The sequence below is a fragment of the Monodelphis domestica genome, chromosome 1 (assembly GCF_027887165.1).
Source record: "Monodelphis domestica isolate mMonDom1 chromosome 1, mMonDom1.pri, whole genome shotgun sequence".
Classification (NCBI taxonomy): Eukaryota; Metazoa; Chordata; class Mammalia; order Didelphimorphia; family Didelphidae; genus Monodelphis; species Monodelphis domestica.
In genome coordinates, this window is record NC_077227.1 from 716,074,804 (window position 1) to 716,094,364 (window position 19,561).

At 41.1% G+C, this 19,561-nt stretch overlaps 1 protein-coding gene across 5 annotated transcripts in view; it reads right to left on the bottom strand.

The window, feature by feature from the left end:
• The window catches only part of HYDIN (HYDIN axonemal central pair apparatus protein), a 451,163-nt gene that overhangs the window by 149,299 nt on the left and 282,303 nt on the right, over positions 1-19,561 (bottom strand). For all 5 annotated transcript variants that reach the window (XR_008917906.1, XM_056824703.1, XM_056824709.1 and 2 more), the window contains exons 24-33: positions 15,000-15,152; positions 13,864-13,927; positions 13,339-13,458; positions 11,647-11,856; positions 7,733-7,870; positions 6,140-6,317; positions 3,906-4,033; positions 1,593-1,717; positions 779-915; positions 130-257 (exon numbers count right to left, since the gene is read on the bottom strand). Coding sequence is in view for 4 of the 5 variants with exons in the window: in XM_056824703.1 (XP_056680681.1) it covers positions 130-257; positions 779-915; positions 1,593-1,717; positions 3,906-4,033; positions 6,140-6,317; positions 7,733-7,870; positions 11,647-11,856; positions 13,339-13,458; positions 13,864-13,927; positions 15,000-15,152 (1,381 nt within the window). In the remaining variant the exon portion in view is untranslated. The remainder of the gene's footprint in view (positions 1-129; positions 258-778; positions 916-1,592; positions 1,718-3,905; positions 4,034-6,139; positions 6,318-7,732; positions 7,871-11,646; positions 11,857-13,338; positions 13,459-13,863; positions 13,928-14,999; positions 15,153-19,561) is intronic.

The following is a 19,561-nucleotide window of genomic DNA, read 5'->3' on the forward strand; positions in this document are numbered from 1 at the left end:
GAAGGTCTGGTCAGCCCGGCCAGCGGCACCCGCTGTCCTACCCCTTGCCCAGGAGGGCCGGTGGCCAGCCCCTGCCGCCCGGGGACGAGGACAGCGAAGGCCGCGTGGAGGCTGAACACTGCCGCTCACCTTGATGGGCAGAATCGCTTCTTTGCTTCCGACAGACACGTTGGCCGCTTGGGGGTCGCATCGCACTTCGCAGGTTTCCGACTCACAAAAAGGCAGGTTCTTCACCCGGTCCAGATGTACACTGAAGCCTGGACCAGAACAATAGGGTTTTATAGGAAAGGTCCCGGCAGGGGAAAGGTCCCGGCCTTTTCTTTGGCAAGGGGCAGGGGGAAGCTCAAGCTGGATCTTCACAGAAACCACGTGGACCCCCATGCTAGGACTCACACGCTCCTGGAGCTCCAGGAGGCCCCAGGAGGTCACCGAGTCCAACCGGGCCCCTTTGGGCGTCTAGTCCAACGGATGGGCCCTTTCTCAGAGTGCTGCTTCAAACATGGAAAGGATGATCAAGGAAACCAAGTCTATTATTAAAAGATAGTTCTCAAAAGATCCAATCAGCGAGTCCGTGGAGCCCGCGTGAAGGCGGTTTGCTTAAAGGCGTCCCCTCTACACCGTCCCCACGTGGGCCTCCAGGCTTCGCTTCAGAGAAGATCTTTTGAGAACGAGGCTCCGTGTCCTTCTGAGGACATGGCCGCGAGCCCTCTGCAGACCTGGGGGAATGGAGGGTACCAACTCCAAGTGAAGAGTGGGGAAAGATGTCCTGCGCAGTTACCTGTGTCATGGAGGGCGCCCTTTTCCGCCTGGAAAGATACCGGCAAATTGCTGGTGTTGGTGATTTTGACATAGTGGGTGAGTATTTCACCGAGAATTATGTAGCCGAAGTCAAGGATGTACTCGGGAAGCTGCGCCCTGAAACGGTGAATGGCAACTGCCATGGGACGTTGGCTCCAACCGGGATACTGATCACATATGGAACGCTATCAAGCCCTAGCTTCTGTCATCCTGTTCTTGGAACCAGCAACAGGGAGCTGAATTGTGGTTAGGAACAAGGTCTTTTCAAGACAGTCCACAGATTTGTACTACTCGCCTTCCTATGGGATATATGCCTTTATGTGTCTGTGCTTGTATCTGATATGCCAGGCACATAGCAGGCTTTGATTTTAAACCCTTACTTTCCATCATAGAATCAATACTGTGCATCAGTTCCAAGGCAAAAGAGCACTAAAGGCTAGGCAATGGGGGTTAAATGACTTGCCCAGCGTCACACAGCTAGGAAGTGTCTGAGTCCAGATTTGAACCCAGGACCTTCCATCTCGAGGGTTGACTTTCAATCCTTTGAGCCACCCACCTGCCCCCAAAGTAGGTTCTTAACAATGCTTGACTGACTGACAGCCGAAGCTTTCCAGCTTTGGAGATGAGTTAAAAATCTCTCTGATGAACTAAATTAATTAAGCCGGATGTTTGACATATGCCAATGTTGTCTGTTTTTGCTTCCAGAGAATAAACCTCCATTTAAGTTTCATGAGCCTTCCTCTAGACTTATCAACTGATCCATTCTGAGAACAATAAGCAGAAAAATGACTAACTTGAGCAATCGACGGCGTGCTCGAGAACTGAAGAAAGAATCCTCCAGATCGAACAATTTCTGCTGCTCTAAAGCATGGTTCTGGATGATCAACCTCTCTATCTCCATCTGGAGTTGGACATCTAACTGTAACATTAAAAAAAAAAACAAGACACAGTCACTCCTTTTCTTTAGGAAAACCAATAGCCATCATCAGTCCTCCATGAGCTAGCATGGATGTCCAAGGATTGTCGCCACCATCAGACTGAATGAAGGAGAGTCTAGGAAAGAAGAGAGGCCAAACCACACAGATCAGAGGCTATGTATGAGACCGTGTGGTGTCATAATTCTTATATCAATCATCTGTTAAGAGTTTAGTGTAAGTCATTCCTCCTCTTGAGATTTATTTCCTTCTCTATCAAATGAGAAACAACTGGGTAGTGCAGTGGATAGAGCCCTGGGCTTGGAAAGACTCTTCTTCCTAAGTTCAAATCTGGCCTCAGACACTTATTAGCTGTATGATGATGGGCAAATCACTTAATCTTGTTGGCCCCAGTTTTATCATCTGTAAAAAGAGCTGGAGAAGGAAATGGCAAAGTAGCTCCAGTATCTCTGTCAAGAAAACCCCAAATAGAGTCCCCAAGAGTCAGACATGACTGAAAATGACTCAACACTTCATATTTTTAGCCATCTGGTACATTTATAGAAAAATAAGTTCAATTTTTCCAATGGCTCTATCATATTCCTAAATGTTAAATAAGAAAGGCAATCTGGTATAGGAGACAAGAGAGTTGACTTTGGAGCCTGGAAGACATGGGCTCTAGCCCTGCCTTGGACCCATATTAGTGTGTGAATTTAATATAAATTGTACCCAATTATTCTGTTTGAAAACCCATTTTGGTTGGTATCAGCTTCATCCTTTGATTGGGTACCTTGTGACTCCCTAGAGGCCCAGAATGGACTAGCTTGGTCCTGCCTCTGACCCATATTGGTCAAGCTGCCTCACTTCTCTGTGCTCTAAATAACTCTCTAAGACTGTATGTTGCAGAGAAGGGGCTGATTCACATTGGTAGAGGGAATTTCCTTATTGGGGAATCCCCTATACCAATGAAATCACTGGTCCAGTCCCTAACTCTATGCCCTAGACACAAATGAAATAGTAATAGCTAGCATGTTATAAAAACCTTTAAGATTTGCCCAGCACTTTATCTTAGTCAATCCTTGCAACAACCTAGAGATGTAGGGGCTACTGTTATCCCTATTTTATAGACAAAGAAACTGAGGCGAACAGAGTTAACAGACTTCCCGGGATTATATAGCTAGTAAGTGTCTGAGGCTAGATTTGAACTTGGGTCTTCTTAAAGATAAGATTTCATTTGAATTCTTTTGCTGAACATATCTCCTGGACCCTTCATGGTTCTAGAGGTCTTCTTTAATGGGAAGTGTGACCAGGATCACACTTGATGTAATGGGCCAGGCCTGACTCAGTAAATTTGTGAAGATGGCAGTGTTTGCCTTCATTTCCTCTTCCTGTACTCTGTCCCTTTCTTTCTTTATGTTGTCTCCTTCTCCAATGAGGATCCAGTGACATCCAGCCATTCACAAGAGGAACTTGCCTTTATTGAATGCTTTTTAAGGTTGAAATAATGTTATATGTATGGAATTTCATTGGATGACGAGGAATTGGGGCAAATGCAATGATCCCCATTAGGCAGACAAGGAAACAGACCCAGGGAAGACACTTGATGGAATTTAACTAGTTGCTGCTGCTTTCTCCTGCCATAGCCGTGTCTCCCCTGGTTGCCTCTCCTGTGCCATGGACAATGCCTTCGGGTCTTTCCTACTCCTAGAAGAAAGGATGACCCATATGCCCAGTTTAAAGAAAGCGTTTGGGTAGCCTTAACGCAAAGGAATGGCCTGCTATGGTTGGGGCTTGAAGCTCAGCTGGAGAAACTGCTTCATCTGCTAGAAGACCACCCTTGCCATGAAGAAGGTACTTTAGCCTCCGGCAGATATCCTGAATGACTCTCGCTTCTGCCTCCTGCTAAGGCTGCCCAGGGCTTGTCATCGCCAAACCCATTCTCTTTATTTGGCAAAGTGGGCATTCACTTAAATAAAACAAGAAGACATGATGGTGAAGAGCTGGTCCTGAATATGTAAGTGTGTGTGTGTGTGTGTGTGTGTGTGTGTGTGTGTGTGTGTGTGCGTGCATGTGAGTCTGTGTTTGTGTATGTGGGTGGGAGTGTGCATGTGTGTGAGGACGTGGGTGTGAGCATGACTCTCTGCAGGGACACACAGATGTCCTGGGAAGAGAACTGCTCTTCTAAAGACTTGCCACAAAATCCTCCTCAGATCCGGTGGTTTCGGTTCCTGGATCGGGGAAGACGGACAACATATCTTTGCTGATCTTCTTTCCTAGATTTTTTCTGGCCTCTCTTAAAAATTCCTCATATTTTTCATTTCCTGTTGGTGGTTAGAAAGAAAAGAGGGGAAAAATCAGGAAAGGAACGTGAATTGTGCTCCTACCGTTGGCTCTCATCTCACAGAGGGATAAAAGGACAAGGAACGTTTTCAGCCTTCCTCTGTAGTACTGTTTGAAATAGAACGTAAACATTTAAATCAGAGTTTCTTAATCAGAGGTTGGATAGATTTTAATTGGTTGCAAAAAAGGACATTTTTATTTTTACTAACTTTTCATTGAAATTTAGCCTTTCCTTCAATTATGAATTGAACAAGATCACCAGAAAGGAAATCACGGTTATTTTCACATCACAATACAGCTGCAGATACCAAAAAAATGTTCATCACTGGCTCAAAATTACTGCGGTTAATAGATTCACTGCTAAATGCATTTGATTACAGCCTTCCTGTCTGTCTAATAGCATTGATTTCCTCTGTAATCGAATGTATTTTATTTTGTGAATTTAAAAACACGATTTGTGAGAAGGGGTCCAGAGGCTTCTCAAGACTGCCTAAGGGGCCCAGGATCCAAAAAGAGGGTCCAAGATCCATAATAAGTGTAGTTGTAGATACCATGATGATGGAACTATTCACATTTACTGAGTAATACTTAAGTATAAAATATTAAACAAGATGTCTTTGAAGCCAAAATAGGGTAAATGATTACATGATTTATCTGGAAAGTGTAGACAGCCAATGTATTTATTTCAGATCCCCGAGCTCTGTTTGTAGGCTTTCTTTTTTTTTTTTTTTACAAAGCTTCTTCTCTCTGATATATAGATTAAATATTGCCATAATCCTGCTTTGAAAATTTAAATATGGGTTTGAGATAGGCTCATGTGAAGGGTTACAGAAGACTGAGAAATAGACAGTCAGATGCTAAGCCATGGCAGGAAAAAAAACTGGTGAGGTGGAGGAGGGATGGAAATTGGGGTTTAGGAAGAGACGGGGTTCAAAAGAGCATGAAGAAGGAGAGAAGAATTTCCTAAATAAGCTGTGGGACATTCTGTGGGCTGAACTCAGGAGAGCACTTGAGTGGGCTTTGGGTGGCTGAGAGAAGAGAAGTTGGAGCCTGGTCCTTGATGATCTAGCTGGGACCTCTGCTTCCTCAGAGACCAGAAAAATTCTGTTTGTCCTGGAGGAGGAGGGGGACAGCAGAGAGAACAACTAGCAACCTAAACAAGAGATTACTATTTAAATTTAGCTTTGTGTACTTCAGCTGAGCCAAGCAAGTGTGAGTAATGAAACTGGGGGGGTGATTGGCTTTCTGCACAGTTTGTACCACAATAATGCTAGCTTTTGCGGTAGGAAAGTGTCTCAATGTTGTACTTATGGGACACCGCGCTGTAGGAGGGGGAAGAGGAGCCAAATCTTAGAAATCCAAAGACAAAATTTGGGGGGGAGGAAATTCTTTTGTTTTAAACCCTTACCTTCTGTCTTAGAAGCAATTACTTTTAACTCTAATTGATAGTGTTTTGCTTTTAAGGTGGAAGAGTGGCAAGGGCTAAACAACTGGGGTTAAATGACTTTTCTTTCTTTTTTTCTAAAATCTTACCTTCTGTCTTAGAATCAATACTGTATATTGGCTCCAAGGCAGAAGAGTAATAAGGGCTAGACAATGGGGGTTAAGTGACTTGCCCAGAGTCACACAGCTAGGAAGTGTCTGAGGCCAGGTTTGAACTCAGGACCACCCATCTCTAGGCCTGGCTCTCAATCCACTGAACCACCCAGCTGTCCCCTAAGTGACTTTTCCAGGGTCACATAGATAGGAAGTATCTAAGGTCAGATGGTAACCTAGAACCTCCAATCTCCAGGGCTGGCTCTGAGCCACTTAGCTTCCCCCCAGGGGAAGACACTTGACATAGCAGAGGAAAATCCCCTTTGGGAGGTGGGATCCAAACTGTCCAGTAAGTCTTCTCTTTAGGGGTTTCCTATTTGTTGAATTAAACTGCCCAAGTCTTTGTTCCTCTTGTGCATGTGTATGTAGTCACTATGAAAGAGGAGAACCAAGTATTCTACCCAACGAATGAGCCATCCATCCTCAGTGAGAATCAACAGAAAATGTAATTTTCCATATCTGGAAAACCCCTAGGTTGAGATATAGAATACCTTTGATGTTCCTTGGGAGATCCAGGCAGATCCGGGGAAAGATGCCCTCTCCTGTCACAGTGATGGTCTCTGGTTCTAGGTGGGCAATCTGGACCTGAAAATTTCTCTCAAAGGCCTCAGGAACTCCAGGAAGGTAATAAACCTTTAATATCTGTTCTTTTTTTGATTCAATGACACCCTACAATAGTCAGACCAGAGAGAACAAGAATATAACAAAGGAAAAAACCCATGAAGCAGTTCATCCCAAAGAATGTTTAGAAAATTCCAAGATCATTAATAGGGTATTTAAAGAGAAAGAATGGAATTAGGTTATGGAGCCTGGGTCTGCTCTGGGGAAGAAGAAAACTCAAGCTAAACAAATAGAATAGTAGTGTTCTTAAAACCATTTTGTTAGTCTACCAAACTCTGCAATGGGCACTGGTTCTGGTCTTACCAGGTAGGTTGCCAGAGAAAATCTAGTCCTATAGCTCATAGACATCACAGAACCTCAGAGCTGAAAAGGAACTCAAGGGTTAGGTTGTTCTTCTTGAGTAGGCATCTACTGTACAACATTATGATATATAGTCACTTGGTCTCTCCTGGAGGACGTCTAGAAGTGAGGAACTCACTATTGCTAGAGAGTACATCTAAGAAATTTAAATGCAAGAAGTTTTTTTACTAATATTGAGCTGAAAGCTGCCTCCCACTATCTTCCACACATTGGTCCTGCTTCTTGCCATTTCCTTCAACTTATTCTTATGTGGCCCATGTTTGCAACCCCTCTCCATTTGTAATCCTTCTCTGGTTGTTCCTTTGGTTTTCCTTCCTAAAATGTGGCGACCAGAAATGGAGACAATACTCTGGAGGTGGTCTTACTGGGGAAGAGTATGTTCTGGCTGCCACTGCATGGTTGATGCATGGATGATTACATGGTTGAATGTAAAAAGTTCACATTTTTTATTACCATCTGCCACCCTCTTGATCATTGATAGTCTTGATCATTGTTTTCCAGTCTACTTCAGAAATGGTTTTGACCACTCAAAATTAGGTCAACCAGACCTTTCCATTCCTTTCCACAACCAGCTTGACTGAACACAATTTGCTGGGATTTTCATTCCTGGAGATTCATGATCAAAAACAGCTTGGATAAAATGACCTTGGATTCTATAATTCTGTGAATTGGAATGCCATGTGGTTGATAAAGACAATGGGGCTACAACAAAAGACTTAAAGAGCTTAAATGTGAATTACTGGCCTGCTACTTACAAGAGAAGGGAAGAAATGGTCTCAGAAAAACTTAAATTTATTTCTGTTTGAAGATGGGCTGGTTGGGATGGGAAAATGGCTGGTTGAGAGAAAATTTAAGATTGAATAAGGGAAATCAAAGCAAATAGATCCTGAGTTGATTTTGTTTGAAAAAAAAATTTTTTTAAAAATAAAAACATGTTTTGTTACTTCAATTGTTAAGGATTAATCACACTTACCACAATCCTACACACTTGGAAAACACACACATGCACATGCTCACCCACAGACATCCTGGAATGGGGCATGTAGGCTTTCTCTGTGCATAAGATGAAGAGATTTTACATCCTGGTCATGCAGGCTACTTACAGAGCGAGGCATTATCAGTGGCACTCCCGGTCGAGGGTTCTCTGCAGAATTCTGATACCCATCCATGATTTTGAACTCAAAGCCAACTTTGCCCACATTTTTCAGGGTGATTTCACTTTCCATGACTTGGTCAAACATCTTAGAAAGATAAAGGGGAAAGTGATTCATTAGCACCATCAGGTAGCCTGTTAGACACTGCTATATTGGATTAAAAAACCATTGCTGAGCATTTATTAGTCACTGACCATGTGCCAGGCCATATGCTAATTCTGAGGATACAAAGAAAGACACCATTGGAATGGAGGGGGGAAGGTGGTTGTGCATGGGTGGGGAGACAGCACATAAACAGGCACAGACAGGATCTCCACACAGTAGAGGGAAGGTAATCTCAATGGGCAAGGCACTAACTGCTGAGCTGAGGGGAAAAGGGAAGAAATTAGTTTGGTAGGAGGGAGGAAGGAAGGAAGGAAGGAAGGAAGGAAGGAAGGAAGGAAGGAAGGAAGGAAGGAAGGAAGGAAGGAAGGAAGGAAGGAAGGAAGGAAGGAAGGAAGGAAAGAAGGAAGGAAGGAAGGAAAGAAGGAAGGAAGGAAGGAAGGAGGGAAGGAAGGAGGGAAGGAAGGAAGGAAGGAAGGAAGGAAAGAAGGAAGGAGGGAGGGAAGGAAGGAGGGAAGGAAGGAGGGAGGGAAGGAAGGAGGGAAGGAAGGAAGGAGGGAAGGAAGGAAGGAGGGAAGGAAGGAAGGAAGAAAGGAGGGAGGGAAGGAAGGAAGGAAGGAAAGAGGGAGGGAGGGAAGGAAGGAGGGAAGGAAGGAAGGAGGGAAGGAGGGAGGGAAGGAGGGAAGGAAGGAAGGAGGGAAGGAGGGAGGGAAGGAGGGAAGGAGGGAAGGAAGGAAGGAAGGAAGGAAGGAAGGAAGGAAGGAAGGAAGGAAGGAAGGAAGGAAGGAAGGAAGGAAGGAAGGAAGGAAGGAAGGAAGGAAGGAAGGAAGGAAGGAAGGAAGGAAAATTTCAAAGTGGAGATTAGTTGGGATGAGCAGAACAATGGCACAAAAGGAAGTGTTTTCACTTCTAAATATAATCGCTTTTTACTATTCTTTACTGGATTTGGAGTCAGGAAGACCCAAGTTCAAATGCAGTTGTGTGATCCTACAAATCATTTAACCCTGTCAGGCTCAGTTTCCTCAACTGTGAAATAGGGACAATATTACCTACTTCTTAGGGTTGTTGTTAGGGTCAAATGAGACAACACTTGTAATTTGCAAACTATAAAGCATTTAGCTTTTGACACTACTGACCTATGGCTCTTCCTAGACCTCTTCTTTTGGCTTCCATGGCATTTTCTTTCCTGGTTTTCCTCGTATTTTATTGAACACATTCCTCATTTTATTTTGTTTTATCATCATTCATCTCCCATCCTAAGCATTGGAAATGTTCTGCTCTACTCCCCATAAGACTTGGTCCTCTTTCTGTCTCTGTCTCTGTCTCTGTCTCTGTCTCTGTCTCTGTCTCTGTCTCTGTCTCTGTCTCTGTCTCTGTCTCTGTCTGTCTCTGTCTCTGTCTCTGTCTCTCCTCTCTGTCTCCCTTCTCCTCTCCTCTCTCTTTTCTCCCTCTCTGTCTCTTTCTCTCCCTCTTTATTCTCCCTGCCTCTTCCCTCTTTGTCTTGGTGATCTCAATTAGCTCTTATAAATTCAATGACCGGTTCTATGCAGATTACTCCTTAATCTACCCATCTATCCAACACTAAATTCTCCCAGGCTTGTAATGCTGGCTTCTCAAACTCTCTATATTCGAAAGAAGATTCACAATCTTGCCTCTCTACACCATCTCCTCATCCAAACTTCCCTATTACTATTGGAAGTACCTTCTCCCAATAATTTAGGCTGATAGCCTTATTGTTACTCTTGAGTCTTCCTTTGCATCATCTCCCCCTTACCAGAGTATATCTAATTAGTTGCCCAGGCTTGTTGACTTGTACAATATCTCTAGCATCAGTCCCTTTATCTCTACTCAGATGACCATCACCCTAGTTTAGGACCATTGCAACCTCATGTGTAGACTCTTAAATAACCTTTTAACTAATTCTGATTTCTTCCTTTTCCACAAAACTGCCAAAATAATCTTTCCAAAGACATAGATCTAACCTTATCAATCACCTGATTTTTAAAAAGCAATCTTCAGTGGTTCTTTATTGCCTCCAGGATAAAACAGAAATTCCTTATCTCTGGTGCTTGATCACATTCTGGCCTTTTTCGGTATTATTCTCCTTCATGTACTATATATCTATCTTGAGTGAAACTGAACTACTAGCTCTTGTCCAAGTTTGACATTCAATTTCCCACCTCCATGAATTTTCTTATGTCATCCCTTACACTATCTGTTTTCCTTGGAGTGTACTTCCTCCTTTCTGTGTGTCTGATTCCTTGTTTTTCTTAAGGATTAATCTAAATACTACATTCTCTATGGAGCCTCTCCTTATACCCCCAGTTATTGCTGCTCTTCAAATTCCCCTCTGTTTACCCTTACCATCCCTATAGAACATAGAACCCTTGAGAGCAGGGACTAATTTATTTTCATCTTTGTATCCTTAGCTGTTAGCATGGTTTTATGGGTACCCGTAAATTGAATTGAACTAAACAATCAAGTTTTGACTCATAAAGAGATTAAAATCTACATGGAGGAGGGGGAGTATAGGTGAGTGGAGAGAAAGACCCACATGTACATACCTAAGATATTCAGGAATAACCTCCAAATAACAAGTAAGCAAGTATGTGATAATAGAATACAAACCATACACACAAGTGTTTGGGGCTTCAAGTAAGCCAAAGATCACTGTGGGATAGAATTAATCAAGGAAGAATTCTGAAACTAGGAAGAAGTAAGCCTTGATTCTGGCTTTGAAGGATACAGACATTTTGGATGGGCAAAGAGAAAGGATGGAGTAACAATGTCAATGAAAATATTTAGATAGGTAAAAGAATATTTGGTAATAGTAGATTAGTATCATGTGTGGCACATAAAAGTCTCTTTAATAAGTGCTTGCTGATTGATTGAGGAATTATGGTGTACTGAGGTAATGGAAGAGCTTTGAAGACCCAATGGATGAGCTTTGATTTTATTCACTAGGCTATGGAGTCACTGTAGTTACTTACGTAGGGGAGTGATGTGATGATAATGATAATTTGGGAAGATGAATCTGGCAGTCTTATGTAGGACTGATGGAGGATAAAAGAGACTAGAACTAGGGAAGCCAGCTAGCAAGTTGTAGTAATTGACATGGGATGTCATGAGACCTTGGACTATGGCAATCACTGTGGAAACGAATAAGGAGGGTTGAATCTGTGAAATTCTGTGAAGGATGTATCAGTAGGGATTAGTGATTGATGAGCTAGAAGGTGGTAAAGAAGATGGAATTAGCTAAAGTGCTTTCAAGGTTGTGAAAATGAGGGACTTTGAAGATAATGATAACAGAAATGGGGAAGGAAGAAAGGATTATCATTTAGAAGGAAATGATGAGCTTAAATTTTGAAACTTTTTTTTTAAAGCTCTGAGAAAAGTAAATCAAAATGACTTATAGACATCTGGAGATGTGGTTTGGTGAGTGACAAGGTGGATGAAAGGGAGGTCTGTTAGGTCTGGAGAGGAATATTTGGGAATCTATTAAATTTTAAGCTCCTTGAAGGCAAAACCTATCTTTTGCTTCTTTTTGTATCCCCAATTCTTAGAATAGTGCCCTGTATGTAGAAGGTGCTTAATAAATATTTAGAGTTAGTAATTGCTTGATTGAGTCATGACAATGAATTACCTGAGAAACTGAGTATACAGGGAGAGAAGCAGAAGATTAGGGACCAGAATCAGTGAATTATATTGGTTCTGATTTAAGGCAAGAATAGAAGGAGTCATTTGGGGTTTACTTGCTGTACCTGTAGTCCATAATGAATTTCCTTTGTGTCAAATGTATAGTTGACCAATGAAGCTTCTCCTTTCAGGGTAATCTCATAGGTGGGGCCTCCCTCCACTTCACACAGGGCCTTCACCTGAGCAATGATGTCACAGTGCCCATAAAATGAGAAGGACACTTGATGACTACTAAGTGGTGGTAATACTCCATAGAGGGGCAAGATGTCAAATACCTGTGGGGAAAACCATGAAGCATGACAACATTTAGCTTACTGAAGAACATCAAAAAGGGTAGAACTAAGTCAATTTACAGAGTATTTATTTGAGGATTATTGATATAGAGTCAGAAGATTCTTAGAGGCCATCAAATCCAACTCCCTCATTTTATAGATGAAGACACTGAGGCAGGAAAAGATTAAATGACTTGCCCAGAGTCACACAGCTAGTAAGTGTCTGAGGTTAGATTTGAACTTAGATCTTCCAGACTTTAGGTCCAGCTTCCTACCCACTATGCCATTTATGCAGCTAATTTGGGAAATGTGAAACAGACCTGACCAGTGGCATATAGAGATTGTGAGGTCCCCTACGGTACTTTGGTGTTGACTTTTTAGAATTCTGAGGTCGTTAGAACTGAATCGAGCATCAGGAGATTTAGGTTCTAATCCTAGATCTTCTACTTATCATATAATTCATTGCCTTCACTGGGCCCCGATTTTATTTTCTGGAAAAAGGGCAGGATTGGACAAAACAATGTTCAGGGATGATACCATGATACCTTACCTATATACCATGGTATATAGGTCCTTCTTCCCCTAAAGTATGGACCCTAACAGACATCTTCATTGCTGAGGCTGAAAAATTCTTTTCTTGGTATCTATCCTGGTAATGAGCCCCCCACCCCCCAATTTACCTAGGCTGGGCTTCAGATGACAGGCATCTAGGTGATGCCACAGATATGATAAGATATAGTAGAACAACCCCACAATCTCAAATCCTCTGACATCATATGATTTAAACCAACAGAGTGCTTGGTTCATGGGGATGGTTCTCATGCTAGTGGTTCAATCAGATGAATCAAGAGCTATTTATTAAGTAAGCATCTGCTTTATGCCAGGCATTGAGCTAAGCAGAGAGCTTAGAAGACAGCATTTGGCTTCCTGTCTCTAGGAAAGCAAATGCAAGACAGCTACAATCTAAATAGAGATAAGCCCATGCTCTGTATCCCCAGTTGGGAAGTCTGTTCTAGAAAACCCCCTTTTAAAAGAGCAAAGCATAATAAGCTTGATTACATTCCTTTTGATCTAAGCATCTTGGGCAAAGGGGCTCGAAGGGGTTACTGTCATAAAAAGATAGGATGTTAGGAATTGGAGCTGGAAAGGCACTTGGAGATTACCTATTCCAACCCCTTCCTTTTCTTTCAAAGGAGAACAGGAATCCCATGGAAGAGTTTGGACCCATTCTTGCCAACATTCAGTACAAAATGAGCCACTGTGGTTCCAGGAAGTCCCTTCCTTATGTGGTATCCAGGACAGCACAAGGGCCAAGAAGGAACTTGAAGAGTTTTATGATATTTCGGAGCCTTGGTACTAAAGTACTTCTAGCTCCTTGAATTATACTGGTGAAGGACAAAGTCAGATGAGAAACTCTTACTGTGGGATAAAGGAAAAATCAGGGACATTCAGCATGAGTAGAGTAGCCACAACATTTTAACTTACTTCTTCCACTCCAATGGCAAGTGAGTCATCTGGTTCAAAGACCCACAGGTTGTCCTGGAATTCCACCTGGCTCTGGGACAAAACTTCTCTATCTACTTCCTCAAAGCTTGATTTTATTGGCTGGAAATAAAAGAAGTGAAAGCTAGCAAGTCTTTATTCTGGAGACCAACCTCTTGGCCCCACCCCTTGTCCCTTATTCTACCCTCTTCATCTTAATATTGTGTGCTCATGGACCCCATTGCCTTTCTCTTCAGGCTTTGCCACTTATCTTGGGAGTTTCAGTCAGTAGAGACAATAGTCACCTACAAGGTTCTAGAACACTAGTTTTTTGCCTCAGCAAATATAATTCATGCTATAGAGAGGTGGCAGGGGTGCCCTGGATCCCTCTATACATTTGACATGGAAAGGGTGCCCTGTCAGGGAAGATACTAATGCCCTAAATGCCCGAATAAAGTAGTCCCTCTCTTGACAGTCCATTATTAGAGAAAGAAAATTTTACTTTACTTTTGTGTGGATTGTGCTTACAATTGATGGGGTTAGAAGCTTCTTTTCTTCTTCATTCATGTTATTCTCATTCATTATGATCTGACTAGAGAATTTCACCAGATAGAGGATAGTTAGTGAGTTGGCCATAGCCCTTTGCTTGAGTGACATTGTCACTACCTTCCCCTAAAGCACATCCCCTCTTCCCACCCCCCCAAAGAACAAATGAAGTGGAAGAACAGGGAAATGACATTACTTAAAAGAGTCCATCTCAGGAAGGTTGGAGTCTCTCCACAAAACACAAAAAGCACATTCCACATTCTCAAGATGTTGAGCCACTAAGCAAAAAGTAGGGTCAGTGGGTAGAAGTTACAGGAAGGCAAATTACAGAGATATAAGGAGTAACTTCCTAACAATAAGAGCTTCTTGCTAGTGGAATAGTTTGTCTTGGAAAATAGTGAGTCCCTCATTGCTAAACATCTTCAAATAGGAGTTAAATGGCCACTTGTCAGGAGTGATGTAGAGAGGGATTCATGTTTCAAGTAGACATTGGCCTTGGCCAGCTCTGAGTTCTCTTCCAACTGGCATTCTGTGATTCTAGGTAGGAAGTCTAAAGGCAGACAATCATTATTTTCTGCACTTTCTTCTTCATATTCTACCCCACCATCTGGCTCTTTATACAGGAAAGTATGAAGTCTTTCTCCAAATAGGAAAATGCCAATTGATCTGGAGGTAAGGATGGGGGGTGGGTGAAGAAGGCAACATATTTTAATAACCAGATGATATTTCACTCTACTTTTGAGGTACTGTCTGTCTTCTATAAAGTATTAGGAAAAGCCTGTACTTATCTAGATATTTGATTATGTTCCAAAGTGATCAATAAGGGAATTAATAGTTTACTGATAAATGTCATTGTAAGGTTGTACCCTGGAGGGAATATTTTGTTCTAGAGGATTTTACTATGCTTTTCCACATGGTATTCTGATCTGACCTTTGATGAAAGGTCCTGGGTCGGGTGATGGGACAGAAATGATTCGTTTCCATAAGAAAAGCAAATGACGCCTTATGTGTATGTCTATGGTCATATCCATGCCAATGTCCATATCTATACATAAAGAACACTTGAAAGAATCTGTGCTAACTTTGCTTCAAAATATCAACACATACTCAACACATACTCAACAAATTCTTCTGTATCAATTGCTGGTGTTGAGGAAGATGCTCCTGCTTGTTCTGGTGCTCCTGGAAGTAATTCTGTTTGGGGGGGCTCCATTGGCTGTGACCAAACACGAACTGGGGCAGTGTATGGCTTACGCTGTCCTGTTACAAACCTGCAAAACCAAGTTAGAGTCTTTGAATATATTTCCAAAAGTTTGTCATCTGGCTCAGAAGAACACCCATCAGAATCGTCATGAATGTTTAATGAGCATAGCCATGAAAAGAAAGAAGAAGATGGTTCTGTTAGTTGTGGTTTAGAAAGATCAATAGGTTTTAAAAAATATGTATACATGTATATCTTCTATCAGGCAAAGGAAAGCATGTGCTGATTTTCATCTAGTTTTACCTCCTGCCTCACCAAATATTTATTAAGCACCTACGGTGTACAGAGCCCAGATCTCAACTCTACAAATGCAACTGTGATCTCACTGATTTCATGTTTCTCCCCTACTTTGCAACCATGCTTGCCCATGTTATGCTTGTCTATGTTCTCCCAAAAACTTGCCACAGGGGATTCACCAAACATGTTTGATGCCTTCTTCACTTTCTTTGGACATTTTTAGGGAGTCAGTAGAGTACTCTAATTGTCTACTCTACTATTACTACTCTACTGTGATCTCTTGCTCTTTCTGTGTGACCAGCCATGCAACTATATCCCTTGCTTCTCCTCTTGTGTGGAATTCCTTATGTTTCAGAAAGCTCACACCTATCATTTGATTTACCATTGCCTACTGTGTGATACTTATGTTTAGTTCTTTGGAGCCTGTGGTATTCCATATCTCATTTCCATGTAATAATATCCATAAAATGTTAGTATTGAAAAGATGAATTTTTGCTTTCATTGGAAGCTTGGGTAGTAAAAAGTGTTTTGCAATTTCTTGAAAGCAATTCAGTTTATCTTCTTGTCTTTTAAAAAACCTTTTCAAATATTTTGCTTTTTCCAATTTACATGTAAAAACACATTTTTATATTCATTTTCTAAAATTTTGAGTTTTAAATTTCCTTTCCCCCCCCATTGAGAAGACAAGTGATTTGATATAGTTATATATGTGTAGCCAATGTAAAACATTTACCTATTAGGCATGTTGTGAAAGAAAACAGATAAAAACAAAAAATAAAGTAAAAAATAGTATGTTTCAATCTCATTCAGACCACATCAGTTCTTCCTCTGGAGGTGGATATAATTTTTCATTATATATATTTGGAATTGTCTTGGATCTTTGTATTGCTAAGAATAGCTAAGTTATTCATAGTCTCTCACTGTACAATATTGCTGTTGCTGTGTACAACATTCTCCTGGTTCTGCTCACTTCACTTTGCATCAGTTCATGGAAGTCATTCTAGTTTTTTTTCTGAAATCCTCCTGCTCATCATTCATTATAGCACAATAGTGTTCCATCACCATCATATACCACAACTTGTTCAGTCATTTCCCAGTTGATTGGCATCCTCTCAATTTCTAGTTCTTTGCTACCACAAGAAGAGCTGGTATAAACATTTTCTCATACATATAGTCCTTTTCCTTTGTAAAATCTCTTGGAAATCTAGAAATAGTAGTGGTAGTGCTGGGTCAAATGGTATGCACAGTTTCATCACCTTTTGGGCAAGGTTCCAAATCACTCTCCAGAATGGTTGGATCAGATCACAACTTTACCAACAGCGTACTAGTGGTCTAATTGTCTCACGTCCCCTCCAACATTTGTTATTTTCCTTTTATGTCATATTAGACAATATGTTTGGTATGAGGTGGCATCTCAGAGTTGTTTTTAATTTGCATTTCTCTAATTAAGAGTGATTTAGAACATTTTTTTCATGATTATAGGTAGCTTTGATTTCTTCAAAACTGACTGTTCACATCCTTTGGCCATTTATCAATTTGGGAATGACTCCTGTTCTCTGGCTTAGTTTTCTACATATTTGAGAAACCTTTCTCCTTTCCAGCTTTGGGCCCATCTCAATGTCCAACTGTACTCTATGTTCCTTTTGGGCAAGCTAAATATAATACCCATCCAAATGCCTGCAGGCAAAATCTGGGCAAGAGACATTTTTCATCCACTTGGGCTTTTCTGTGTAGATAGATAGACCAAACTCCTATGAGTGATTGTACATTTCTTCTAGGAGTTCTCAATTTCAAGGGGTAACCAACACAACATCATTCATAAACTTCTGTAGGATGTTATCATTCCTAGGAAAGCTCTTCTTAAACTGACCTCTGCACTTCTCTATCACAGTGAAAAATATCTTTTGGCAAGCAGCCATCTCACTGTTTCATGCCTCACCTAGGAATTATTATCAGAGGATCATGAACAGTGCTGCTTCTGTTGTTACATCTAAGGAACCTCAAAAGATCCTTTATATTTATTCACCCTTGTGGTGTATGAATGTATGGATGAGAGACGTTATAAAAGAGGCTATACGATGTTTTGCTCTGCATCAAAAGCCTTTTCATAATCAACAAACGATAAATATAATCCATTCTTATAACTTTTTTCATTCTTGTATTTCTCCATCAAGGATAACAGAACCATTTCACTTGGACCCTAACATTATAGTCCCTGACAGGCCAATCAAGGAGATAAAAATAGCGTTAAACAAAATGGAAAAATGGCCAGATTGGACTGTCTATCTTTATCTTATTTAACTATCTTCTAGCACCTATCTAATCTATTATCTATCTTTATGATTATTTATCTCTCTCTCTAATCTAGTATCTATCTACACATACATGCATAAGTATGTGTGTCTGAAGGGGGGGGGAAGACACCAAAACCATGTAAAAAAATCTAACTTTATTAATACTGAAAAAAAATGTGACTGAAGGAATATGAATAACTCCCAACCTATTTGCCTACTCTCCTGTCTATAAAAAATGTGAGAATCATCTCTGCAAGAATTGAGGACATCTGGCAAAATTGGGACACTAATACATTGCTGGTGGAGTTGTGGATTGGTCCAACCATTATGGAGGGCAATTTGGAACTATGTGCAAAGGGCTTTAAAAGATTGCATGTCCTTTGGTCCAGCCATACCACTGCTGGATTTGTACCCAAAGAGATAATAAGAAAAAAGACTTGTAGAAAAATATTTATAGCTGTGCTCTTTGTGATGGCAAAAAATTGGAAAATGAGGGGTTGTTCCTCGATTGGGGAATGGTTGAACAAATTGTGGTATCTGTTGGTGATGGAATATTATCATTATGAAAGGAATAACGAACTGGAGGAATTCTACGTGAACTAGAACGACCTCCAGGAATTGATGCAGAGCAAAAGAAGCAGAACCAGGAGAACATTATACACAGAGATGGATACACTGTGGCACAATTGAATGTAATGAACTTTTCTACCAATCCAAAGGAATTTAGGAGAAAGAATGCTATCCAGATCCAGAGAAAGAACTGTGGAACTAGAAATGCATTAGAAAAATATATGATCGACCACATCTCAGGTCCTCCTCATGACACATATCCATTCTACTTTGTGGTAGTGTCCTCTGTGGCAAACCACTGTCTCTGCAAGTAGATTGCACCCTTCTTGATGAGGGCAGAGACAGCTCAAAGCTTTGCCATCAATGTTCAATGAGATGCTGAATTAAACTAGGCACTGCCTTCTCTAAGTCAAAAGGCTAGTGGATAGAGAACCAGTCATGGGGTCAAAAAGACCTGTATTCAAATCTTATCTATAACACCTACTGGCTAGGTGTCTTCCCATCGCCTTGAACAACTCTCTAAGATACTTAGTTCCAGATCTGCTTTGGTATAAGAAGCTTTCATCCCAATAGAGTAGAATCCAAGACTAGATGCAAATCAACCAAATCACCTCCTCTACAGATGCTCTTTTATCTTGAGAAAGAGAATCACTTACTCTCTTCTATGAATTAGTTTATAAGATGGCTTTTCCTGGATTGCAAGGCAAGGGACAAAGGGGAGGGACAATTAAGGAAGCAGAGAAAACTGAAGAAAGGAAACAGGAGCAACAAAGAGAAACTTTGCTAACCCTTCTACTTTGTCAACTTCTGATCTACCTATGTAGGGATTTGCTTTACAATTTCCAGAATGATCAGAAGGTGGCGATACTCAGTGTTCGGCAGAACATTGTAACGTTGGAAAAAAGGACACAATTGTCATCCAATTGAAAACTCATTTTAAAAAAGTCATTATGTCAGTAAAGTTATTTGGATCAGATTTCCTCCTATTTGTAGGACCCAGATGATTATTTTCACATTGTTGCTGACCCAAACTAGATTCAGTTCAGTTATTTTTAAAAGGAAATCGAGCTGCAAACAAGAAAAATCAATAATCCTCAGCTCCCAAAGCTATTCAACAACAACAAAAACATCAGAACAATTAGAGTAGTAAGTGAGGAAGAATTCCCTTTGGCTGTCTGCTATGAGAGAGCCAGGGAGAAAGCTGATTACTACACTTTATTACTAGTCCTGATTTGGGCCAGGCAATTTCCTCTTTCCTACTGTATTTTCAACTCTTGGGTGTTAAAATCAATACAATCTTTTCTGCTGCATGTTTTAA